Source organism: Patiria miniata, unplaced genomic scaffold (genome assembly GCF_015706575.1).
Source record: "Patiria miniata isolate m_02_andy unplaced genomic scaffold, ASM1570657v1 HiC_scaffold_1, whole genome shotgun sequence".
Lineage (NCBI taxonomy): Eukaryota > Metazoa > Echinodermata > Asteroidea > Valvatida > Asterinidae > Patiria > Patiria miniata.
Genome location: NW_024037047.1, coordinates 3,723,179 through 3,750,727, shown reverse-complemented (window position 1 = coordinate 3,750,727; position 27,549 = coordinate 3,723,179). Strand labels below are relative to the sequence as shown.

General features: G+C 39.4%; 1 protein-coding gene across 1 annotated transcript; it reads left to right on the top strand.

Annotated features, from left to right (window-relative positions):
* Positions 1-1,294: 1,294 nt before the first annotated feature.
* Positions 1,295-26,904, top strand: LOC119728079. Its single transcript, XM_038200190.1, has 4 exons — positions 1,295-1,596; positions 2,258-2,389; positions 26,505-26,621; positions 26,864-26,904. The coding sequence occupies exons 1-4, from the start codon at positions 1,443-1,445 to the stop codon at positions 26,902-26,904; spliced, it is 444 nt and encodes a 147-aa protein (XP_038056118.1). The 5' UTR covers positions 1,295-1,442.
* The last annotated feature ends 645 nt before the right edge of the window (positions 26,905-27,549 follow it).

Sequence of the window (27,549 nt, the reverse complement as noted above, 5' to 3'; positions counted from 1 at the left end):
ATTTACAAAGATGGTCCTCTGAACTCTTTTTTTTTGTTTTGTTTTTAATTTTGTTTTTACTGCCAAATATTAAATAAGTTTCAGGGTAGCTGCATGTATATCTGGCAGGCAGAATAAAAGGAGTAGATTGTAGCATTTTATTGAGTAATTACATGTACAAAAGTAAAAACAAATGACAATGCTGGTTCTTGAGCCAGAATCCTCTGGGCTTATCCTTTTGATATTATTTGAGCGCCATAAACTTAAGATAATTGTTAAGCATAGGTAAATCATATAATGCTAATTAAGTGATGAATGAATGTTACGGACACGTTGGTATTGTGAATTCTTAAAACATTACAATGAGCTTGATCACGTTCACGGACGCAGGTTGGTTGGAGGGGCAGCAAGCGCTTCAAGACAGCAAGACTGGTTGTCCCAGTCAGACATCAGTGGTCGAAGAGGAGACACCTCAGACAGCATCAGCACCTGAACAAGCACCGACCGAGATTGCTGAAACAGGAACCAAGACGATTGGAACGAAAGACCAAATGAAAATTTCTGATGAGAAGGAAGGTAATTTTCAAGGCCAATTAACAACATAAGGAAGATTTGCACAATATAATGGAATGGAGCCATGCTTGCATGCTGCGGATGTTACAAATATAAGTTTTGTTTTTCTTTTCAGGTGTGAAGACAGCCAAACCTGATGTGAGTACAACCGATAGACCAAAGCTGTCATCCAACCCAACTCAAGACCAAACCAAAGCAGGAAAAGTTGAAAATGACAAAAGTGAAGGAGACAATAATTTGTCACCAGGCCATCAGAAGAGCAAAAAGGGTAAGCTTAAAAAGTACAAGAAGAAAGCAAAGTGGAAAGAAAGGCTGAGAGTGGAACCGAAAGGGAAAACAAAGTCTCCAGTTAAAGTTCGTCTCACATCTGAAGATGAGAAGACAACGAATGACAAGACTGGTTCTCGGTTAGAATCACAGCTGCAACCGGGAGACAAAGAAGAGCAGGAAAAGGAAAGAGACGAACATCGTTTAACACGAGAAAAAGGTGAATAACAAAATATTCCAATTTGTTTTGGAACCACCGTTTCGTAATTTAGCTAGAAACATCCTTAAAAAAATATATTTTGAAGTCCTGGCAATCTAGTCTAAACTAAGGCGCTTACGGGCGCTTCAAGCATTGATGAGTTTGAATATTTGTTGTTGGAAAACTAGCCGTGATAGATGTATAGTCGACTTCATATTTATTTTGAGGCTTAATTGCACGAGATAATTTGCTTGAACTCTTTCCGTTCCCAGATCCAGAACAAACATCAAATCAGCAAGTCGCGATATGTGGATCTAAAGGCATCGCATCCGTTGTCGAATCGAGTCCAACGAACCCAGACCGCCTACTCCGATCTGTACCAGAACTAATTGATGACAATTTGAACGCATTGTCCGGCGAAAAAATGTCGAAAACAATACCAGTTGCAAAGAAAAAGAGAGAACGGAAATCCCCATGCTTAACGTTTGAGCAAAATGCGAAGCGGCAGAAATCCTCGGAACCCCCTTCTTGCGAACAGATGAATCTTACAGCCCCTGCAAACAAGGCAATTGAACGAGGTAGGGGGTACTGCAGTGCTTTTTGAACTACCCAAGTGTCACTATTTCTTTTCTTTCAGTTGTACATAAGAAACCTTGCATCACGATTTTGTTTTTGGAAAATGAATTGTGTGGTTACTAATAAAAATTGTGTGGTTACTAATAAAAATGTCACCTTATGAAAGTCATCAAGTCAATTCAATTCAACATCTGTCAGTCGTATTTTGGTGTTGAAAACCAGGAGGAGAGCGGAGTGTTTATCAAAACTAAGATTTTTTTCATTACCGCTTCTGATGTTGCTCATTTGATAAAGTGTAATCTTTGTCCCTCTTAATTCTTTCTTTTGCAGGTAGTGACGCAACGATGTCTCTTGTCGATTACCCACCCGTTTCTGATCCCGATGTAGCTCCTACCCTACCAAACTACTATCCAAATCCCACACAGCCCATTGCCCCTGTGAAACCTTTTACATGCAATGATCCTGCATCACCACATTTCTCTACAGGGGCTGCTGCTGCCTCTGTCCCCCAAACAATGCCGTATAATGATGGTACATTTGAACCCATGGGCCACATTGGTACTCCCGAAGATACGCCATTTTTTACACAAACTGCATGTGATAACTATGGTCCCTCTGATATTCCATTATCGACCAATAATTGGGAAGATCCACATTCCACAGCAGGCAATCCTGAAGTACCCGTGCCCTCAAAGAACCCAATTTCAAGCGATGATGAGTCAATGGGTTCGAAGAGTGACATCGAGAATGAAGAGATAGAAGATCCTATAGAGCATCAAGCAGTGAAAGAAATTGGTGAGATATATCAAAATATTAATGTAATAACACTGGGAAAAACAGCATTGTATTTGTTAAATCCCATCTCTTCCTGGTGGTCACACTCTGGGCATTAACATTTGGTGGAAGCAGTTTCTGCTGTAGATCTGAACTTAAAATGTTCACATTTACCCTAGTACGAGAAAGTTGCAGGTGATGTAAAAAGCGTGCACATTTTTTTTTCAGGGATACGTCTGTACGATAGGCCAGATAATAGTGATTTCAACAACGAAATGTTACCCTGTTTTAGTAGTGTTGGGGTTAGGATCTGCATTGGGCGGTATATACCTTCTGTGTTGTGTGGCATTTATGTCTGAAACTTTCAGAAAAGAAAGGAGTGAGTGAGTAGTGACTGAGAGAATAATTGTATCTTTGGCCGTATCATTTTTTTAGAAGATGAAATGGAGGTACAATCGACAGGTGAAGAAAAAGACAGCAAAGTAAAACCGAAGAAGCCACGTTTATCACAAACGCGACAAATTGTAAGAAATCAGAATCCGCACAAACAAGGTATGTTGCACTAAATAGAAAACATAGATTTCTAGCTCACAAAACGGTCGAGTCCGGGGAAACAAAATTAATTGCGTTGGAGCTTTTGGCCATAACTAAAAACTAAGTGGACCTAAACATTATTCTATCCTTAGACCGTATATACCTGATTGTTTTTAAACATAATTATGCAAACTTAAAATTGTGTTTTAAATTGAGAGAATAGAAAATTATGACTTTCCAAAATAATGGTAAACTTGTGTTTTCATTCTTCCGAAGATTACCGTCGCATGAAGCGGTATCCGAACCTCAAACGGTAGACTAGTAATCAACTGCAGCTGGTTCGGGTTCTTTTGTACTTGTTAGGGGAAAACTATGCTGGATTAAGAAAAAGTGATAACCTAATCTTGTAAATTACTACGATCATAATACGAAATATTAGCCTTAATATTGTATTGTCGAGATTTGTTTAATGTTGTGTTGTATGAATGATATCTACATGTATACATATATTTGTTGGTTCGTATTATATTCGGGGCAAAGGACGACCAGGGCGCACGCCGCAGTATCACATGCTGTTTGTGTTCCATTTGGAGAAAAATAGGCCCTACTTTAAAATATACAAAAATAGTGAAAGCTCCAGGGAAGAGGCGATTGGGGTTGGAGGGGGATGGTCATCAGTAGATCAGTAGAAATACTTTGAAAGAAATCGGAATGGAATGGAAGCTCAAGTAAAAATTCGATGTATTAGATCGAATGAATCCCACTCTAAATCGTCATGTGCAGTCTTTTGTCGATTGGAGCAAAATTCAATCAAAATAAGGGAATTGTCCCAATTTTGGAAACAGAAGCTAAAGAGGAAACAGAGTTTTGTTTTGAATTGTTGCCAGTTAATGTTAACGTAGCCCATCTCTTCTCCGCTGCTTTAATAAAGCCCGCCGCACACGAGAGTTACGTGCTGAGCAAAATGTCATTCGAGGCCGTTTGCTCAGCATGTAGCTCACAAAATATCCCCGCGTGCGGTGAATTTCTGCTGAGTTTCCTGCCTCGTGAGGCCGTGAGGCAAATATCAGCCCTGCTTGATCGCATCGCGAGGCGAAAAACTGGCTGGTTAATATTTTTAGCTCAGCGCGTAGCTCAGCAAAAAAAAAAAAAATCACCGCACACGGGGATATTGTGTAAGCTACGTGCTGAGCACGTAACGTAGCTCTCGTGTGCGGCGGGGTTAACGGTAATGGGTCCTCGGAGTTAACAATTGCAAAATACTGCAACTTAAAACTTTCACGAACGGTCATGCAAGTCTGTTATTATTTTATGAGTAATCAGGGGCGTCGCGAGGGGGGGGGACCCCCCCCCCCGGAAAAAAAGAAAGAAAAGAGGCGCGAAGTCATATTGCTGTTCATTCATATGGGTCGGGGGGGGGCAAATGTCCCTGCCCACCCTCGAAAAGTGAGAAATCGAGATGTACAGGGATTTGGGGGTGGGCGAAATGAGTTTGGTCCCCTCTAAAAATAATTCCTGGCGACGCCCATGTGACTCATGGAATGTGGATGTTCCAAGTAATAGTCATGGAAAATATCATTGAATTGTGCACAGCCTATGATGATGATGATGCGTATTCGGGTATGGCAGTCTGATAGGCCTTGACATATGCCTTTACTTTATAGGCCTATTGTATAGGCCTATATTATTTCTAGTTTATTAACCTGTATTATTTCCTCTTTGTGCATATCACGTACTTTGCTCCGTACAATGTATCAATGTTTTGTTTGTGGTGTTCAGTGGCCATATGCGCCAGACTATCATTATTTTACCGTGAAAAAAAAAATCGAAAAGCTGGGGGGTGGGGGGGGGGGGGCTTGGCTTGCGAGGGAGAATCTTGGGGGGGGGGGGTGATGCCCCGTATAGCCGGGGGACAGAAAGGGTGTGGTGTCCCTTGCCTCAGAGTGATGGCTTACCGGAGTATGTTCCTATGTTTCAGATGCCAAGACTGATAGGGGATTGGTAATTGAAAGCCCTGATTTTGTCGTGGAATTTCATTATTTCATTCAAATTTTTGTTGGGAACCCTGATTTCATTCCGAATTCAGTTCTCAGTCGATCTTAATGATGTCCACTCGGTGTATTCAGCATACATGTTTGTTGTAATTGAGAAAGGAGAACTATAACTATATGAAATGGATTACAGGTGCTAGTAAATAATCGACGCTGGAGGGTTTTCAGCCTGCATGCACCGCCCCTTAACCTGAACTTTTAACTTAACTTTTAAACATATAAGCATGATGTAAAAACAAAACACATGTAAAATGTAGCATGATGTACATAGTAAAAGCCCATGTTTTGCTTTCGTAAGCTGTATATTGTTTAATGATACGAGCCATGAAAGTATAACGCTTTTCTGAACCAGCCTGGAATTAAGTCCAATCACATTCTATGTTTTAGATTGTCCCAGCTACATAGTAAACATGCTGGAGGTCACGCAGTAGAAGATCCTAGTATGGATCAGGATAGGTCCTTCAGTGTCACTTGACAGGCCTCAGGTGCTTGCTCAGAATTGCGGTGAAAGGATTACACAAACTTGTGCACAATCTAAAACCCATATTGCTGTGAGGTCAGCCTGGAATCAAGACTACTCACATTTCTATGTTTTATATTGTCCCAGCTACATGGTTAACATGCCGGAGGTCATATATCAGCATCTATTCATTGATGCATGGACAAAAAAAAAAAAATCTTGAGATGTGTGGCTCATGTTTGGGCTTTTTTTGGGATGAAAAATTGTTTGGGAATAAACAAATATCCCGGTAAATTACATTACGTGTGGTTTGAAAATCATGCACGCAATGGCATGTTATAGTTGAAATTTGGATGATGGCTCAGAAAAGGGGGAACGGATTATTTAATTCGTAGATTTGTATATTGTATTGAAGTTAATACAGTTCTAGTCGCAAAGTACACTGTAAAAACTGTGTGTAGAGTTCTAACACTTTTTTACCCACTTTATTAAGATTTATGGATGTGTGACGAATGAAAGCCCACTAGTACCATGAAGTATAAATTGTGAAAAGTAAATATAAATGATTTATCGGGTTGATGTCACTGTCAGGCTTCCATACTGTACACAGCCATAAACATGTGTCTGACTAGACGTGAAAAAACTAAAGGGTATCCGAAGTTTTTAAAGTCTGAGCACCATTTTTTTCAGTGTCGTTTTAGTGCTGTCATCGGTTAAGTCGAATTAGCAAACCATGCAGCTGATTTAATTATTGATGTTGATTTACTGCTTTATCTAGTTGGTTCAAGTTATGTATAATTGGAGATTTGGTTAAATCCTTGTTTTTGGACTAATTTGTAAAATTTAATTTTCTCTTTGTGTATATGTATCGTACTTTTTAAATGATCATTCTAATTACTATACGCATGTTTTAATAACCAATCGGTTTTTAATGTATTTTCCTGCAATTTGCATTGTTTTTGTGTTTTAATCCAGGACCCCCAGATGGGGCTTCGCCGTGAAACGAGAAAGAAAATTAAAACAACACTTCTTAATTATCAAACATTTATATAATTAATAATAAATTATCATTACACTTCAAGAATTCACTTTGGCCCCGAGTTGACTTTTCTTAGTCCGTTCCTTTTGTCAAACTAATACGCCAAGGCAAGTCTAGTAAAGCGGGTTGCCTACACAGTAGACCCGATGTAGCCCATTCGTTGGCGTATAATACACGGCAATCCTATTTCAACCTTTTGGGCCAAGGCGAGACTGAAGCAACTAAGTGAAAATCAGTAAGTCGGATTAAAAAAAAGAAAGACCTTGAACAATAAAGCATCTCATGACAGGACAGGGCAGGTAGCAATCAAAAATCGTCTAAAACCAAACCCTCATTAATATGTAGGGCCTACATTTGAAAGAGAAAGTGACGTTCCGAAGAACAAACAAACAAACAAACAAACAAACAAACAAACACCCCAACGGACAAAAAAAGCAACAAACAACTCAAGCAAGTGTATGAAATGCCAACGCGGAAATGTTTTCAATTATTTGTGTTTTCTTTTTCTGAGAGTTATAACTCTCATTATGAAAGTAAAACTAGAAGCTAGGCCTGCATGCACAAACTGCCGTTCTGCAAACGGGAAAGCCATACCCTCAGAGATGTCATATTTTATTTCGAGCTGACATGGCACATCTTGTTCTTAAATGCGCTGTTTCCATTTTTCAAAACTATTAGTGGTTCCTCTTGGATTGCTAGGTTGTTAAAATGGTTACAGCCCGATAGTCCGAAGGTTCGATAGTCCGAATGGTCTTTGGTCCGAAGGGTCATCAGTCCGAAGGTTCGTTAGTCCGAAGGTTCAATAGTCCGAAGGTTCGATAATCCGAAGGTTCGATAATCTGAAGGGCCCATTAGTTCGAAAATAGAATAAGGTTCATTAATCCGAAGGTTATATAGTCCGAATAAACGATAGGGTTCGATAGTCCAAATCGACAATAAGGTTCGATAGTCCGAATACAGGATAAGGTTCGATAGTCCGAATAGACGATAGGGTTCGATAGTCCGAATTGACAATAAGGTTCGATAGTCCGAATTAAGAATAAGGTTCGATAGTCCAAATGGGCAATACGGTTCGTCATTATGACACTTCGGACTATCGGACCTTACCGTTGATTCGGACTATCGCACCTTATTGTCGATTCGAACTATCGGACCTTATAGTCTTTTCGGACTATCGAACCTTATTGTCGATTCGGAATAATGAACCTCCGGACTATTGAACCTTCTTACTGATTGACCTTATCTTAAATTCGGACTATCGAACCTTCGGATAAATGAACCTTCGAACTAATGAACCTTCGGATTAATGAACCTTCGGACTAATACATCAAATTTTCGGATTAACGCACCTTATTTCATTTTCGGACTAACGAACCCCCTCTTATGAATTTTTTTTTGCATTCGGACTATCAGACCTTCGGACTAAAGAACCTTCGGACTATCGGATCTTCGGACTATCGGGCGGCCCCCGTTAAAATACACTGTATTTTGACGGCAAATTTTGAGCTGAGTGTGTTTTCAAGTGTTTGAACAAAATAGATGTTTATATTTAACTCAGTTCTGCAATTGTAATTACAAAGGCATTTTTTATGAAGAAAACAAAGCGAAAAAACATGCATTGATTAAGCTGTTCTGATTTACAAAACAATCATAGCGAAAGGTTTTTGAATGTTTATTAAGCACAGAATAAGAAAATTGCTTCACCTAAAATGCACGTCATCTATCAAGGCGAATCATAACAATAATTTTTTGTTATATTTAAAATTTTTAAACGGGAATACCAAAGCAAATTTTGAAATCTTATAGAAGAAAAACACATTTACACTTTAGTAAATCATGAAACTAAGTCTTATTTAAGTTGGCAATGCATTTAAGCCTAGACCATAACTTTATGAATTTGGTTAATTAAATTATATGATCCAGTGTATACAGGAAATAGTGTATGTACAATTGAAATAAGATTCCCTTGCAGGCAGCACATTGTAGTATTTCTAAATATGTCTATAGAAACTTTAAAAATCAATATTATATTCGTTGCCTTAAGTGTAGACTAAAAGAAACAAATTCTGTTTGTGACATCACCGCCGCCCCTTTTTGCAAACAAGCCGAGCGTTGTTGATTAACTTTATTGAATTGTTTGAGTATTATACTCGGTTTGTGCTAATTGGAATCTGAACAACGTAATAACATAAATAATAAATGCGAAATTACTAGAATATGCAGTGAATGGAAATGCTAATTCGTTTAAAAATCAAATTATATTACTTTCACATTTTTTTTACACTTTCTCTCATTATCCTGGAATAAAACTACAGTATGTCTCCAAAAAAGTGTACGTCTGACTATTTTTGAAATAACTACAGAACATTGAGGTCAATTATGGTTTGGTTGTGCAGATTCTCCTAAGCCTTTCCCTCAACCCTATAAGTTTTACTTAATTTCAGTCACGCATCACTACACGATTGTCGATTGACCACAACAACATTTTTTGACACTGTGACCAAGTTCCTTGCTTCATTTTCAGTACTGTGTAAAGCAAGCTCTTTCCATAATGGTGTGAAAAGAGCTGATGAGGTTTGGAATTGGAATCATTTACCTGATCATCAGTCATAATGATGACAAGACATCAATTTTAATAATGCTCAATGGCAAATGATTCCAATCCCAAACCACATCAGCCTTTTTTCACAACATTCTTCAGAAGAAGGATGAGGATGAGGAGCAAGGAGAGATGGAGGAGGGGGAGGGGAGGTAGAAAGGGGGACTCGGGAGGAGGAGAAGAAGGAGGAGACTTCAGCTAAACGTAATATGAAACCGTTTACATGCATTGCCGCAGACCAAACAGCCACAGCGCCATTGTGATTGGTCGGTCAATTCACCTCCGGCCCGTAGGGGTCGGATGTAGTTTGGACTACGCGTTTTGTCGCGCGAAAATGTCGCGCGTTTTGATATAATACACACAAATCAATTCACCTAGGGCGACAAAGTCAATATGTGTCAATTGTTTTCGTTTTGCTGAAAGAACACTTACCTTTTTTTGTGATCCGTGTATACAGAAGTTTAAAACTGTGCACATGAGTGATTTGAATGAATTTTGTACTAAAAGAAAGCTAATAAGATGAGCTTTCATATCCTAGATATTGAAAGTGCTACGTGCATAACTTAACTAACAAAAAGGTCCCGACATGTTTTTTTTTTTACTCACCTTGCGTATACTAATTATTGTTATTGACTCCACGTTTACAGGTCTAGAGGCCAGTGCTGGAAATTTACAGCTACATGGTTATGTTACTCTCATTGACAGCAGTGTCACTGACCTTCTGCTCGGTGACTGAGTGACTATAGCATGCGCGGATGGGGTGGGGGGGGGGGGTCAAACTCCCCCAGCTCTGTATTTTTTTTCCCCATAGAAATTTATGGGAAAAAATGCTCCCCCCCCCCTGACTCCCACAATTGTATTACTGGTAATACTGTCCGCCTTTGCACAAACTACGGACAGAGACAGCTTGGTTAGGGGGTATATGTGCACTATTCTGTGATATTGTGCTAATAATTGTCGGATTTGAACGGCGCCCCCATTGAAAATATGGCACGACCGGAGGCTAAGTGTCCGCAGATAAAAAAATACCTGCCTACATTTCAGGGTTTTTTGCTGATGACCCCCCCCCCCCGCGAAAACTCCTGGATCCGCCTGTGTATAGTGATCAATTAACCTTGAAATGTATCTTTTCTTGGTTCCATTCTGGCCGCACTATACTCAACAATTTCAGGGCCCCTTCCTCTAAATTACTCTCATCTAGCGTGAGGTCAACTCGCAACACACAATCATTTGGCATTTTGTTAAATGTCGAGAGTAAAGAGAGGGGAAATTATGTACCACATCTGCACACGGTTCGGCAGCGGTCCGTACCGTTCCGTGACCGTCACACCGTACCGCACGCGATATTTTTTTTTACACAACTATCTGGGGTACTTTGTGCGCTTTCCCATGGGGCTTGGTTTTTATAACTAGGCTTGAGTGGAGGCTACTATTTTTCAACTTGGTACGGATTTCGGACTTTATTTCCCTTTTTAAAAAATTCCTCCAGAACCTCAGATCAGGAAAAGGAAAAGGAATTTGCTGCTATACAAGTAGTATCCGACTGAAAAATAACGTTTTTAAGATACAACTTTAAATTGTTGAAAAAAAAGAGCAAAATCTTTGTAGGCAAAGCGCGGAATCGAACTCGAGACCTCCGATCATTAGCCTGCATGCCTAACCACTAGGCAACGGCGGTGCTCGAAAAAAAACCCTGCAATTCATAAATTATATACTTTCACACATGTGCAGAGAGTATACGCGCGCGCACGTAGGTAAAAGGTTACAGGATTGTAGAGCGCCGTTACAATCCTATAACCGTGATTCAAGTCGACTGAAAAATGGGTACCCCAGATAGTTGTGTAAAAAAAAATATCGCGTGCCGCACTCGCGGTGCGTGGTTTGAAAAGAAGCCACTGAGTATTAGCGCCCTCCCCCGGTACGTATCCAGATGAACCTTGAACTCTTGGGGGAATCCCAATATTTCTTTTGCGCAATATTCATGATCTCGCCAACCCAAACAGTCAACCATATTTTGCAGATGTTTAGCCTATGTCAAATGGTAAGTAAAATTGTGTAGGTTTTGCGTTAACTTAAGTTCAAATTGTAGGTCTAGGCCCCATTATTATTTATTTTTTGACGCTACACTAAAGAAAGCGTTTGATTACTAGATCACAATTTGCTGTGGCTCCATTATTTTGGGCCCTGAGGGGAGTATCACTTGATTGGTTTGGTAGATGGTGACACTGAATGGAGTAGATTCCATACACCAAGGTGTTCCCTCACACTGGGACCACTATTATTATACTATTTTTCATGTATGTGAATGATATGCCATTTTGTTGTTCTTATTTGCGGATAACACAACTCTTCTTGCCTCTGGGAATGACTTGAATGCATTGAATATGGAGGTTAACAGAGATTACGAGATTGGTTCAGAGCAAATAGGTTAAGAAATTATCCTGATGAAAAATATGGTATACATCCAGGCAAAAGGAACGGTACTTACATGATATATCATTATTTAGAAAACTGTTCTCTCAGTTAAAAAGGTCCCTATGGTACTAAATGTTTAGGTCTTGAGACTGATAAAAATATGCTCTGGAAGGAACAGATTTCTCATGCTTGTAATAAAATTTCCAAAACAAATTATATAGTGAATTTGTGAAAAACGGTGACAGTGTTCATGAAGCAAATAAAAGAATTTTATTTAGACAAGGACATGAATTTTCTCTGTGCCAATCTTAACTGTTTGTCCTGTCCATAAGGAGCAAGGCAGTATTTGTTATCAGTTGCTTTGTTTTAAACCCGGAAATGAACAACATCTCAATTTAAGTTATGCAACCGAAACAGATTGTATAATTATATATTTTTTTGTAATTCGACAGCAGTCTTCTACAGAAGACTTTGTCCTTCTCTCGGATGTCACCCACATTATGATTATTTTGCTCTTGATACAATATTTTATATATATATATATATATATATATATATATTTTTTTTTTTTATTCTAGCATTTTGTGCCACTTTTTTATGGGCCTATGTATACAAATTAAAACAAAAAATCAAAGAAACAAACAAACAAACACCCCGACACCCCAACAAACAAACAAACAAACAAACACCCCAATTCAGAGGGACAACTTAATATATTTTGATTTACAAAGTGACACTTAGTCGCTACAATATTATAATATTAACTAATTATCAGAGCTCTAGCTCTCCGGGGTTGCTCAAAACAAAATTATAACACATTTCTACATGACCGCTGTATAGCATAGTGGGGAGACTCGATACCTAATGTTGGATTGACTATATATTTTAAATAATGAACAAATATGTATCGATAAATTGACAATATTTTTCCCCCACACTTTCAGATGCCAGTTCGTGGATTCCTCAAAATGCTGTTTGCTTTGCTTATAGTCTGTACACTGAATCTTCGCCGCGGCATTTCTGGCCTTCCCGTACCCGAACAACACACGTTCCATGCGAGGGCGAGAAATTAAAACAAACAAACAAACAAACACCCCAACGAATTCAGAAGGACAACTTCATATATAATAACTAACAAAGTGACATCGCTTCTGCCACTAGTATAATATTAACTTTATTACAGCTCCAGCTCTCCGGGATAGCTCAAAACAAACATACATGACCGCTGTATCATAGTATATGGTGGAGAGACTCGACACGTAATGTTGGATTTGCCCAAATATTTTAAACAATGAACACAAATGTATCGAAAAATTGACAATAGTTTCCCCCACACTTTCAGATGCCAGTTCGTGGATTCCTCAAGATGCTGCTTGCCTTGTTTGTGTTCTGTACACTGAATCTTCCCCACGGCATTTCTGGCCTTCCTGTACCCGAACAACACACGTTCCATGCAAGGGCGAGTGTTCGTAGCAGGATTGGAATTGTAGCTGCGAGTCGGTTCAAACGAAGTAGTAAGTACAGTACTTTTTGAAGAATACAACATTCACATTTAAACCTGAATTGCTCATGATTTCTGAATGAAAAAAAGATATGAGGTCATATCAACATTCACTGGAGTCGTTTATAATATATTTAGCGAAATCGATTTTGTAGGGTGCAGCTACTATATAATAACATTAATATATGCACAGTTGGATTGTTCGACTTAAGCCCACCCTCCCCCGGTTGGACTACCTAGCTTTCCTAACGCTCGATACCGATTCCGAACATTCCGAACGACTACACGCTGTAAGGAATGCGTTAGGAATCGGTTAGGAATCACAAGTGGGTGTTAGGAATGTGATATCGGATTTCGGCAAATGTGACCTTTAACCCGAGTACAAGATGGCGGCCTCCATGATTCAGGTGAGAACGTATTTTTCTCTAGTCAATTTTAACTAAATGTTCACACTTCCAAAATACATTAGGATTCATTTTTTCTCCGGTGGGTTATTGTTGGATGTAATTTTCATTACTGGACCAAGCCCTGTCTAATGTGGCTTTCGCGAACCCGGGAATCCCGGGTTCGTATCCATGAGCCCCCTAATAAGATAATGGCTATTTAATCACTTGACGACCATAATAAATATGTTCGCACATACTAATAAAACAGGTAGGAGTGCAGTCCTCCTGAAGCCACGCGGTACTATTTCTACGCGCTCGCCTTTATTGCGTTATGTGCGCTGATTTACACCGCAGCATTACTTTCATTTCCCTACAAAAACATCGCTCTTTCCTATCCTAGTCTCAACATCTCTGCATATAAGTAACCCAAAATTACATCCAACAATAACCCACCGGAGAAAAAAATGAATCCTAATGTGTTTAGGAAGTGTGAACATTTAGTTAAAGTTGACGATAGAAAAATACGTTCTCACCTGAGTCATGGAGCTATATGCCGGACTCATGGAGGCCGCCATCTTTTACTCGGTTTAAAGGTCACATTTGCCGAAATCAGTCCGATATCACATTCCGAACACCCACTTGTGATTCCTAACCATGGAGGTAGAATTCTACCTCCACTCCTAACCGATTCCTAACGCATTCCTTACAGCGTGTTGTCGTTCGGAATGTTCGGAATCGGTATCGAGCGTTAGGAAAGCTAGGTAGTCCAACCGGGGAGGGTGGGCTCAAATATGAGGTTGATGAACTACAGATAACAACAGACAAAAAAACCCATAAATACAAAACTTCAGAGGTAAGAAAACCCACCTTGTCATCCGGGCATTTATGTGATGATAATAATAAAATTAAATACATTTAATCTATTGGCCAGATGGCTCACTCCATGATGATGTTCGCACAGATAGAAGACAAATTGTAACCAACTAGTACAAAATTGCTTGGCCAATGTAAATACATTAAAACAAAACCGAATAATGGTAATACTGGCAGGTAAATATCCTTAAAATTAACAGTATTTCCCGTTGCTGATAAGTGTGATTTCCCTCTTTCATCTGACCGTGTCGTCAGCCATGGAAATGTTAATAGCGTGGAGAACGTATCTTCATTAAATAATATTAATCGTCGTTTTTGCTGCACCATTACAAACTTCTTTTGATGTTCGTGTATTTTTGGAATCTCAAAGGCAATATATGTAACCTTTAAAATGATAAATACCTGTTCAATTCTTAGGGAGGGGGAGGGGGAGGTGCTCATATGAGCACGGGAGAAGGAATATGAGTGGCAGGCGGGGGGGGGGCTGTGACACGGCTGTTGGTGTAAATTATGACAGGTTCACTTGCAAATTGATATCTATTTGGGTAAATACACACAACAATCAAATAAGATGGCAAGGGAAGGGGGTGGGGAGACCTGGACATGATTTAAACAATGGATGCACTTCAATCAGAGGACAATTAATAGGGCCATTTTTGTTTATTGTGGCTTGCAAACACATGATTTTTGTCGACGTGACAATGATTTTCCGACAAAGCCAAGTTATTCGTCCTCAACCCCAAGCAATGCCCCGGGGTGGGGGGGGGAGGGGAGGCTGTGAAATTCCTTAAGTGTTCATCTGCAAACTATATGATTGCATTTGTTTCGTGATGCAATCAACATGCAAGATCTAAATTTGGTGGCAAAGGGGGAGTGGGCAGGGCCTATCCGGGTTAATTGGGGGGGGGGGCGACTATACGGCCTACTATTCATCCACCGGTCTAACAATGATACACAGTGTGCGTCTGTTTGTAAAAATGTGCTAGACTCAGGAACAAATCCAATTAAACAAGTTATTACTCAAAACAGAGGACATAACTGAACATACACTTTTTAAGTTTTTTTTATGAAAATTATCATTTTTGGAGCGATACTGCACAAGGGATATACAAAACCGAAGATTCTCTCACCAGATATGACAAACACAATGTCTGAACTAACCATAGCCAAAAGAAAATTATTCTGAGCGCCCTGGCAAGTGCTATTTTGGAGGATTGAAAATGGGGTAAAAAATGCAACTTTGATATATGTAAAACATGCTGTATAGTGCCCCAAAATAATATAAAGATGTGTGTGTTTTTTTTTAAAGTGTTTCTATATTGTTCTTGTAAGGGTAGGAATGATACTTTGTCGATATATAGTTACTTTTGTGTCTTCTTGTTTTGGCTTGTTGACCATTTAAAATGACGCAAAAAATGAATGTTTGCAGCTGCCTCAATATTGAAACTTACTTCCAAAGTCCTTTCATCCCACTAAGTATAAATAATCTTTTTGAGCGTGGAAACTTATATGAAGTATTTACACGAAATGACCGTTAAGTTCTCCACCCAAGCTGTCAAAAATTAAGCGATTTTCTAACCTTTCCACACAAAAACGCAGCTGCCTCAATATTGAAACTTACTTCCAAAGTCCTTTCATCCCACAAAGTATAAGTAATCTTTTTGAGCGTGGAAACTTATATGAAGTATTTACGCGAAATGACTGTTAAGTTCTCCACCCAAGCTGTCAACAATTAAGCGATTTTCTTACCTTGCCACACAAAAACGCAAGGCTGACGGGGAAATAATTCTCAATTAATTCAAAAGCATGCGTGTTGCATTATTCTTGGAGCTGACTATTTGAGTGATATTCAGAGGCTTGTGATCGGTTAGGCCTCCAAACTTTGGAAGACGGAAGACTCCATCTCTGCTTCCAATTTCCTAATAAATGTACAACATCTGTCAGATATGCAGAATAGTTTCTATACCTAATAATAGTACCCACAATGTGACTCTGAGACAATCAAACATTAACCAGATTCTTCATCACAGAGCCAATGGGTATGGCAATAGTGCAATTCCCTCTCTGACTTTTTAACCAGTAACATAACTGTTATGGAACGCTTTTGTGTGTTTTCAGATTATTCTAAAGTTGATAAATCTATATTCGTAATGTTTATTTTTTGTTTTTATAACTTTAAATTATTACTTGTTGTTTATATTTTAGTTCATGTAATAACCATGCAATTCAGCTTTCAGCTGCGAATTTATCTAAAATATGAACATGAACATGACTAGTCAGTGAGGAAGATACAACGAGGACACTCAAGACCGACCCACATGCACGTGGACCGTAAATAATCTCCCTTATTTATTTCTCCCTTCATTAATTTGACATTTAAATGGAACAAAGACTGGAAATTACCAAAAATTCAATTTATTTAAACCCAGGTGATGACTCCATCATCAAGGCTCCATTTTACGCCACACCCGGCATCCTAGTCTACTTGCAGAGGGGCCAGACTTATCACATGCCATGCCCGATCCGTAGAGAAGGCGAGAAAGTCCACGCCTTCTTGTGGTATAAAGGAGCAGACCTCGTTGCCCGATATACAATTGTAGCCGGGGATACCAACTTCACCAAGAGTGATCGCTTTGAATTGTCTGACACGTATGGTCTGATAGTCAGGCAAGTTGAACAGGATGACGGCGGAACGTACACTTGTAATATCGTATCCTACAGACAGAGCTCAGCTGATGTCGTTGTATTAGGTAAGTGCGTATACCTATATTATTAGTGAATTGCTTTCGACGTCGTGCATGTCTAGCATATTGCGTTTGCCAAAGTCTTAGAGCTTGGATATGTATTCCCCAAAATGATAACATTTAAGCCTGCCCCCAAATCATCTTCCTTTTGGCTGGTTCGAGTCCAAAGTTTTAACACATTAAAAACCATCCGTGGCGCCAGGACTATTAACATTGTGTGCACCTGTATTTTGTTTTAGTCCTTAAAAGGCAAAATAAGGCTGTGGGAATTTCGTCAGCCAGGTCCAAGGGCGTATGGGGGGGGGGGGGGGCAGAGGGGGCCATGGCCCCCCAAAAAACGAAACCAATTTTGTTTTTGATGTGACATCGCAATAAAGGCAGGCAATGAGTACACCACCATCTATTCCTCAGGAAAACATTGGTTAAAGTGGTCAGAAATTGCCTCAGATCGCACCACAGAGCATCTAGAATCCAAAAAAAATCGGGGCCCATAAGCGGGCCCGGAACCCCACGCCGTAATTTTTTGGACCTACTTTTTTCGGGGACCAAATTTTTGTCCGAGTCATTGACCAAAATTACTTGTCCACTGTATGAGTGTGTACAAACGAGTTAGCTGGCCTGTCACGGTGCCTATGTCTGTGTGTAGTATCTCACATTTACATGCTCCAGCATTGGTCGCAAATTGTCTGAATGAATTATTCAGAAACCTACAGAAATACAGTAATTATAACATGATCATGAAAAAGTGCAGATATTTGCATAGTTGCATTATACAATTATTTTTATTAAACGCATAATGAAAAATACGGTAGCAGCCGAGAGTTTCACTAAAGGCCCCCTTTTTTTTGTTTAGATAAACAATTTCCCGCCATTGATGACGCTTCGGCGACAAGGCAAGAACAGAATCTCACCCGCGGACAACGACACGAACTTCCATGCCCCGCTGCACTACCAGAAAACGGAACCCGCCTGGCCACAGTCTACTGGTGTTTAGACACCGGCGAGTCTGATTTTACGAGTATCATCGGAGTCAGGTTCTCAGACGGAGAAACCAAAGTTTACCTTAAGGAATACAACATAACCGTCGATAGTTCCTTGGTTATCTACTCTCTGAAAAGCAACTACAGTCGTTTCTGGTGTCATCTCTCTGTGTCAAGATTACCATCAACATCTGGGTATATCGATGTCAACGGAAAAGGTATACCATTTTGGGGTGGTTGATGTAGGGAAAAGAGCAGTTGGGAATCAATTTATTTTGTTGTGTAGCTTTAAGTCCTTTAGGAAGTTTTAGTGATAAATGATGTTGTGTCTTGTTTTTATGTTATTTTTTATTCCTGTTATCCTTTGCCAGAAACGAGACCCAGCGCGATGCCCATGGTAACTACTCATGAGCCCGGACATGTTGGAATTGGAACGCTCGGTGTGATAGGTTTTATTTTCGGTCTGTTGTTACCATTGGCAACAGTTCTAATTCTGTTCATTTGGATGAGAATGAATAGAAGGACTCGCGAGGATCGCCATGGTAATTTTCCCGAACAGAATCGGACAGCAATGAATTTGCAGTGTATAGGCTTCTTAAATTTATGAACTTCAAACAAACATTATTAAAATCAAACCTATATTATAGTTCCTAACACTCGTTTTTGGACTGAGATTGGTTTTGAAATAGCAACCAGAACGCATAGAGCTCAAGACCGTAAATTTTCTAAGTCCTTGGTCAGATTCAGAATAACACGATATCCGGGTTCTTAAATTCTTTTCAGCGTAAAAAAATATTTTTTTTTCTCCCCAAAATGATGCCTCTACGGATCATTTCCCTGGTCATGATTAAACTCAAAGCTTGGCAAAATGACATTTTGAACCATTGCCCCATATTAGTGTTAGGTCCAATTGACCCGTTATATTGAAAACCGGCACGGCTAGCGAATAAGGTCCTGTATAAACATGATTACAACCCGCAATGATAAATATTTATTAATTTATTTATTTTTATATCAATGTTCCAGAATCAAGCGTTGCTTTTATTATTCCAAAGGAGTCGCATCAAGATGAAACACACACGGTGGCCGAAGGTACGTAGTTTTTTTGTCAGAACATCACCCTTGTCTTAAATTTAGGGCAACAAATCTCTATCAAAATATTTATGTTGCATTCTTCACCTACTTTGTCGAAAAGGTTCATATAGAATGCACAAACTTTAGCCAATAGTGAAATGCAAGTTTTGCCAGTATATCGAGAGCTTAAAACCAGACCCGCCCATGTCCATTATTGGCGAAAAAAAGTTGAGTCTATTAATAAGTATGCATATTGATAATGTTTTCGTGGCAGAAGTGGCTATGTCCCAAACTTTAAAAAAAAAGAGGGCGCCCAAGCGAAAGTGTTGAGTCCGTATTTGTTCTATTTGTTAGTTACATACAGACCCACAGGCCCATTACCCAAATAGGCATGTGTATATGTACATTAGCTAACACACATTATTTTCCAAGACATGATGGGCATAGACAGTTTTAGTTGAACAATAATTGTTGGATTGGCCTGATATTGCCAAAGTTATAATGAACCAGAACTGGTCATGTCCATTTTTGGCGTTTTTTTGACCCACCCAGGGGTCCAATGAGCTTGAGACCCCAGCATGAACTTTGACAAAGTATTAGTAGCAAACTCTGGAAGATGACCGTTTATGCTAATGTATGATTTTATAGCTACAATCAAAAACTTGTTTTTCTCAAAATGTCATTTTTGGACATAGGCTTGTCTGGTTTTAAGACCTGAATATATTCCCGGCTTTTTATGTTGCTGGTTTTTGATTAAAATTTTTTTTTTTTCAGATGAGGATAGGGACAAATCGATGCCATTGACCAATGCCATTGACGCAACATTAACAACTGATACGGCAGATGAATCAGGTGAGAATCTGTATAAAAGAGTAGGCCTTACCTCATGGATTTCAAATATTGTTAATTGCAATATATCCATTATAATTGTAACTTTGTCCTGTTTCGCCTAAACGGGTATTTGCACACAGACAAAATAGGAATATTTTTAAATAGTGTATACATATGACAATAGAAACAAAATATCAATCAGTACAGGAAGTTCAGTGTATTTTGAAGCATGTTTGGCAAATAAATGTAACATTTAATTCTTCGTCTGGGTTAGTAGGATGCTTGTGATCTCGAATGAAACTCATTTCACAAGTTAAGGAAAAAACGACACAAATTCAGAGAAAAAAAGTGGCGAGGGAAGCAAAGTGCTTCGACAGTGCTTCACTGGAATTGAAAGGGTGTTATGACGTGTGCAACTGAATGACATGAATATTCATAATGCATTGTGTGTAATCCAGTGGTTGTATTTTGTATGCCGGCTACGTCAGAATCAGTGACGAGACCATCGTTTACAAGACCACGCACAAGACCAATCGTAGAACAAGCACACGATCATTCACAAGATCATTCACAAGACAATCCACAAGTAACCGGGCTAGAACAACGACAAAGGAAGTTGTTGCAGTGGAATAGCTCGTGACTTGAAGCGAGGTCTTGGGTTGTTGGTCTTGTGGTGGTTTTGTCGGGTCTTGCTTCCAACACCAAATTAAGATTAGTTCAGATTTTTGAGTATATCCTGATGATGGGAGGAGCATACTCGGAAAACTCGTAGAAGAGAATCAGTTAAGGAGAATACACGAGAAAGTGTGGATTCGTAATTTAAGAATTCACGAGGCGCGAAGCGCCGAGTGAATTCGTAACTTAAAGGGAATATACAACATGTGCAAACATCGAAAAATAAAACTACCAAGTTTTTGCGAAATACCTTAATAGGATGTTGGTAAATGACAGTCTAAAGCATCCTGTAAAATTATGGCACCTGGTATACTGTCATTTTCAAGAAATGTGGTATTTTTGTATCAATTTCCAACGCTGATCGGCCGATCAGCGTTGGAAACAACTGGCTTTTTTTCAAATACTGGCCCCAATTGACCATTGCACTTGTTTGCAATCGATTACAAACCTATGAACGGGTACGAGCCAGCTAGACTGGTTCCCTGACCTTACAATTCCCCAATGTTTGTAAACTGCTCTGTTTCTTCTTATATGGAGTCAGGGAACCAGACTACAGGAAAATGATCGTTTTTCTTGGTTTTTATAGCATTTTCGAACCCAAAACCTCCAAAAAGTCAGTGTAACTATATTTGCTATATATTTCCAACCCCCCAATTCCATCCATTTCTGAAAATTACAGCAAAAGCAAATGATGTATATTCCCTTTAAGAATCCACACTTTGCGAGTGTATTCTTCGACTTAAACCATTGCGTCAAAAGAAGTATTGGCATTAACAGTGAGTGGAGAGGAAAAGACTTGGGATAAATGTTGCAACCTGACGCCACTTCCGCGATTGTGTACAAAGTCTTGTATTAAGTATTTCGTATTAAGTATTTCCTAACAAAATTGGAAATATTTTTCAGTCCCAGATTCATGTATATCATCATTTTTGCAATGAATGCCCTTCATTGAGATGATAAATGGAGAAAAACAAGTGGCGTCAGGTTGCAACATTTGTCCCGGCTCCTTCCGTCGGCAATTGATAGTACAGACGATGATTTGATTCTGACTCGAAGTAGGTTTTGCAGTGACGGCGGAGAATCTGACATGGAAGATGCATTGGTAATTTCGGAAGGAAATTTTCACGCATACGGTCCTATTAATGCTCATTATAGAGAACAATTGTCTGACGTGTTCAAAGTGTGGATTCGTAATTCCGAATCCACACTTTACTAAAGATTCTTCGTTCCGAATCCACACTTTGTGACCAGCGTAACAGATTCGTAGTTCCGAATCCACACTTTTAACAATAGTGTGACGTCATAGCAATGGTTTAATAATTTACGAACTCACTCGGCGCTTCGCGCCTCGTGAATTCTTAAATTACGAATCCACACTTTCTCGTGTATTCTCCTTAACAGAATCCACACTTGCGAGTGTATTCTTCGACTTAAACCATTGCGTCAACAGAAGTATAAGAAAGAATGCTGCAACCTGACGCCACTTTTTCCTTCATTTATCATCTCAATGAAGGCCATTTGTTGCAAAATTGATAATAAGACATGAATCTGGGACTGATAAATGTTTCCAAAATGTTAGGAAATACTTGAAATGACTCTCCATAAACGTTGTACACAAGTGCGGGAGTGGCGTCAGGTTGCAACATTGTTTCCTGGCGTGTTTAGCATGTGTATCGCCACATACGTCAAAATGGATAGTTGAGACGACGATTTCTTTCTGACTAAAGTAGGTTTTGCAGTGACGGCGGAAAATCTGACAGTGAAGATGCATTGGTAATTTTCGGAAAGCAAATTTTCACTCAGACGGTCCTATTCATGCTCATTATGGAGAACAATTGTCCGACGTTTTCAAAGTGTGGATTCGTAATTCCGAATCCACACTTTACTAAAGATTCTTCGTTCCGAATCCACACTTTGTGACCAGTGTAAGAGATTCGTAGATCCGAATCCACACTTTTAACAATAGTGTGACGTCATAGCAATGGTTTAACTGTCACATAATGTACCCGCAAGCGTGCTCTTACTGCATTCAACATTTTTGCCCTGTCAGATCTGAAAGAAGAGGAATCGGCACTTTTGACAGTAGACTCAGCAGCAAATACTCACAATCCAACACGAGATTTTGGTAAGAGAGAACTGAGTATTCCAATTCCTTTAATTTGACAGGTCATATCTAATCAGTTTGGCGATATGGCATTTCAGTAGAACAATCCTGACAACAAAAATAATTTAATTAAAGTAATTAATGCACTAAAAGGTTGTCATAATGGCCCAGGATTCAGACCACTGTTTGTTAACTTCTAACTGCCCTTAGTCTTTGACAAATTCTTTCCAATAGTTGATTTATATATATATATCAGAAATAACCAACAATAAGGTACATTCATACCAATGTAGGTAAATAGCATTGCCCAAATTAGAAAAAGTGTGTATAATTGAAGTAACATGTTTTTATGCATCCATCAGGAGAATCTTCTTCGTCAAGGACCAACGCGGACGTATATAATATATACATCCAAAACAGTTCCGATTCCATCACAATTTTCGACAGAATTATGGGAAGGCTGAAATCACCATATAAAGCTTCGGCCTCGTCACAAAAACCTGCCAAAGTGACATCCAAGAAACCATCATATGCGGCACGGAGATCCGTGCCCAAACCCAAACGTTATTCACCACCGAAGAAATCTAGCCATCGTGTAGCTGGTAAAAGAAAGTTTCTTTTCTTCTGTTGTTGAAATAGTTTTCTGAGACGATTCAGCAAAATTTAAAACATGAAATGCCTTTCCCACTATCATATTGTGTTGTGTTTTGTTGCACATGCAGGTGAAACACAGTCTGTTTTGCAAAAGGCTTCTACTTCTGAGTGTGCAAAATCAGAACTAGAGAAAGTTCCTTTTGTAGTAATTGTGCAGCCGAAAGATGAAATACCTTCTAAGAGTGGTGGACAACAGCAAGACAAAGTACTGGGGGACGAGAGAAACAACAAGGATGACCAAGGTTACAAGCTCATCTTCTTTTATTTATTTCTGATATAGACGAGACAGAATTCTTTAAAATTGATCCAGAAGTCTGCATCTGGCCTACTCAATGGGCCGGATCTAGCCTATTCATTCGTGTTACGGGGTAATCCAATACAATAACACTACCGGGCTCACAAAGGAAGTCAACGGGTCAGTCGGTCAGTGAGATAGTAAGATATTTACAACGATCCTCTGGAACCAGCAACAAGTGAACTCTTTGACAGTTAACCCTAACTCCCTAGGGGGTGTGCAAAATTATGTTGAAATTGGAGGATTCAGGACAAATATCTAATAAGTTTCAGGGTAGCTTCATTGTGTATGTCTAGTAGGCAGAATGAAAGGAGTAGATGGAGTACTTTATTGAGTATTATAATATTTACAAAAGTAAAAACAACTAACAATGCCGGTTCTTGAGCCAGAATCCTCTGGACTCATCCTTTTGATATTATTTGAGCGCCATAAACTTTAGATAACTGTTAAGTATAAATAACTCATCATTAATGTGCTATTTAAGTCACACAATGAATGTTCCTGTCACGTTGGTATTGTGAACTTTTAAAACATTACATTGAGCATTATCACGTTCACAGACACAGAGAGGATTGAGGAGCAGCAAGCTCTTCAAGACGTCGAGACAGGTGGCCCTGGCCAGACGTCAGTGATCGAAGAGGAGACACCTCAACAGGAATCAGCACCTGAACAAGCACCGACCGAGATTGCTGAAACAGGAACCAAGACGATAGAAAAGAAAGATAAAATGAAAATTTCTGATGAGGAGGAAGGTAATGTTCAAGGTCAATAAACAACATGAGGACGATTCGCACATTTTAATAAAACGCAGCTAGGCTTGCATGCTTGGTATGTTACAAATATAGCTTTTGTTTTCCTTTTCAGGTGTGAAGACAGCCCAACCTGATGTCAGAGGGACAACCGATACACCAAACCTGTCATCCAACTCAACTCAAGACCAAACCATAGCAGGAAAAGTTGAAAATGACAAAAGTGAACGAGACAATACTTTGTTACCAGGCCCTCAGAAGGGCAAAAAGGGGAAGCTTAAAGACAAGAAGAAAGCAAAATCAAAGGAAAAGCCTAAAGTGGAACCCAAAAGGAAAACAAAGTCTCCAGTTAAAGTTCTTCTCACATCTGACGATGAGAATACATCGAAGGGCAAGACTGGTTCTCAGTCAGAATCACAGCTGCAACCGGGAGACAATGAAGTGAAGAATCACAAAACAGACGAACATGGGTTAACACCAGATAAAGGTGAATAACGCAACAATTCCAATTTGTTTTGGAACCACCGTTTCGTAAATTAGCTAGAAACATCCTTCAAAATATATTTTGAAGTCCTGGCAATCTAGTCTAAACTAAGGCGCTTACGAGCGCTTCAAACATTGATGAGTTTGAATATTTGTTGTTGGAAAACTAGCCGTGATAGATGTATAGTCGACTTCATATTTATTTTGAGGCAAGTATGTGGATCAGCAAGTATGTGGATCGAAAGGCATCCCATCAGTTGTCGAATCGAGTCCACCGAACCCAGACCGCCTACTCCGATCTGTACCAGAACCAGTTGATGACAATTTGAACGCAGTATCTGGCGAAAAACTGTTGAAAACAATACCAGTTGCAAAGAAAAAGAGAGAACAAAAATCCCCATGTTTAACGTTTGTGCAAAATGCGAAGCCGCAGAAATCTTCGGAGCCCCCTTCTTGCGAACATATGAATCCTACAGCCCCTGCAAACAAGGCAATTGAACGAGGTAGAGAGTACTGCAGTCCTTTTTGTACTGCCCAAGTGTCACTATAACTTTTCCTTCAATTGGACATAAGAAACCTTGCATCACTTTGTTTTGGAAAATGAATTGTATAGTTACTAACAAAAATGTCACCTTCGAGAAAGTCATAAGGAGATTCAATCCAACATCTGTCAGTCGTGTTTTGGTGTTGAAAACCAGGAGGAGAGCGGAGTGTTTATCAAAACTATTTTTTTTTTCATCTCCGCTTCTGATGTTGCTCATTTGATAAAGTGTAATCTTTGTCCCTTTAAATTCTGTCTTTTGTAGGTAGTGACGCAACGATGTCTCTTGTCGATTACCCACCCGTTTCTGATCCCGATGTAGCTACTACCTCACTAAACTACCATCCGAATCCCACACAGCCCATTGCTGCTGTGAAACCTTTTACATGCAATGATCCTGCATCACCACATTTCTCTACAGGGGCTGCTGCTGCCTCTATCCCGCAAACAATGCCGTATAAGGGTGATACGTTTGCACCCATGAGCGACATTGGTACTCCCGAAGATACGCCATTTCTTACACAAACTGCATGTGATAACTATGGTCCCTCTGATAGTCCATTATCGACCAATAATTGGAAAGATCCACATTTCACAGCAGGCAATCCTGAAGTACCCGTGCCCTCAAAGAACCCAATTTCAAGCGATGATGAATCAATGGGTTCGAAGAGTGACATCGAGAATGAAGAGATAGAAGATTCTATAGAGCATCAAGCAATGAAAGAAATTGGTGAGATATATCAAAATATTAATGTAATAGCACTGGGAAAAACAGCATCGTATTTGTTAAATCTCTTCTCTTCCTGGTAGTCGCACTCTGGGCATTAACATTTGGAGGAAGCAGTTTCTGCTGTAGATCTGAACTTAAAATGTCCACATTTACCCTAGTACGAGAAAGTTGCAGGTGATGTAAAAAGCGTGTTTTTTCCAGGGATACGTCTGTTCGATAGGGCAGATAATAATGATTTCAACAACGAAATGTTACCCTGTTTTAGTAGTGTTGGGGTTAGGATCTGCATTGGGCGGTATATACCTTCTGTGTTGTGTGGCATTTATGTCTGAAACTTTCAGGAAAGAACTACAAAGAAAGGACGGAGTGAGTAGTGACTGAGAGAATAATTGTATCTTTGTCCGTATCATTTTTGTAGAAGACGAAATGGAGGTACAATCGACAGGTGAAGAAATAGACCGCAAAGTCAAACCGAAGAAGGCACGTTTATCACAAACGCAATACATTCTAAGAGATCAGAATCCGCACAAACAAGGTATGTTGCACCAAATAGAAAACATAGCTTTCTGGCTCACAAAACGGTCGAGTCCGGGGAAACAAAATTATCTGCGTTGGAGCTTTTGGCCATAACTAATAACTAAGTGGACCTAAACATAGTTCTATCCTGATTGTTTTTAAACATAATTATGCAAACTTAAAATTGCGTTTTAGATTGAGAAAATAGAAAATTATAACTTTCCAAAATAATGGTAAACTTGTGTTTTCATTCTTCCGCAGATGACCGTCGCCTGAAGCGGTATCCGAACCTCAAACGGTAGAGAAGTAGTCAACTGCGGCCGGTTCGGGTTCTTTTGTCCTTGTTAAGGGAAAACTATGCTGGATTAGGAAAAAATGATAACATAATCTTGTACATTACTACGAACATAATACGATATATAAGCCTTAATATTGTATTGTCGAGATTTGTTTAATGTTGTGTTGTATAAATGACATCTACATGTATACATATATTTGTTAGTTCTTATTATATTCGGGGCAAAGGACGACTAGGGCGCACGCCGCAGTATCACATGCTGTCTCTGTTCCATTTGTGGAATAAAATTTAAAATATACAAAAATAGTGAAAGTACCAGGGAAGAGGCGATTGGGGTTGGAGGGGGGATGGTCATCAGTAGATTAAAATACTTTGAAAGAAATCGGAATCGAATGGAAGCTCAAGTAAAAAATCGATGTATTCGATTGAATAAATCTCACGCTATATCGTCATGTACAGTCTTTTGTCGATTGGAGCAAAAATCGATCAAACTAAGGGAATTTCCCCAATTTTGGAAACAGAAGTTAAAGAGGAAACAGAATTTTGTTTTGAATTGTTGCCAGTTAATGTTAACGTAGCCCATCTCTTCTCCGCTGCTTTAATAAAGCCCGCCGCACACGAGAGTTACGTGCTGAGCAAAATGTCATTC

Coding starts and splice junctions, on each gene's coding strand:
- LOC119728079 (XM_038200190.1), top strand. CDS start 1,443: ATGTCGAAAACAATACCAGTTGCAAAGAAAAAGAGAGAACGGAAATCC. Junction 1,597..2,257: donor AAACAAGGCAATTGAACGAG/GTAGGGGGTACT, acceptor CACATTCCACAG/CAGGCAATCCTGAAGTACCC. Junction 26,622..26,863: donor TCAGAATCCGCACAAACAAG/GTATGTTGCACC, acceptor ATTCTTCCGCAG/ATGACCGTCGCCTGAAGCGG.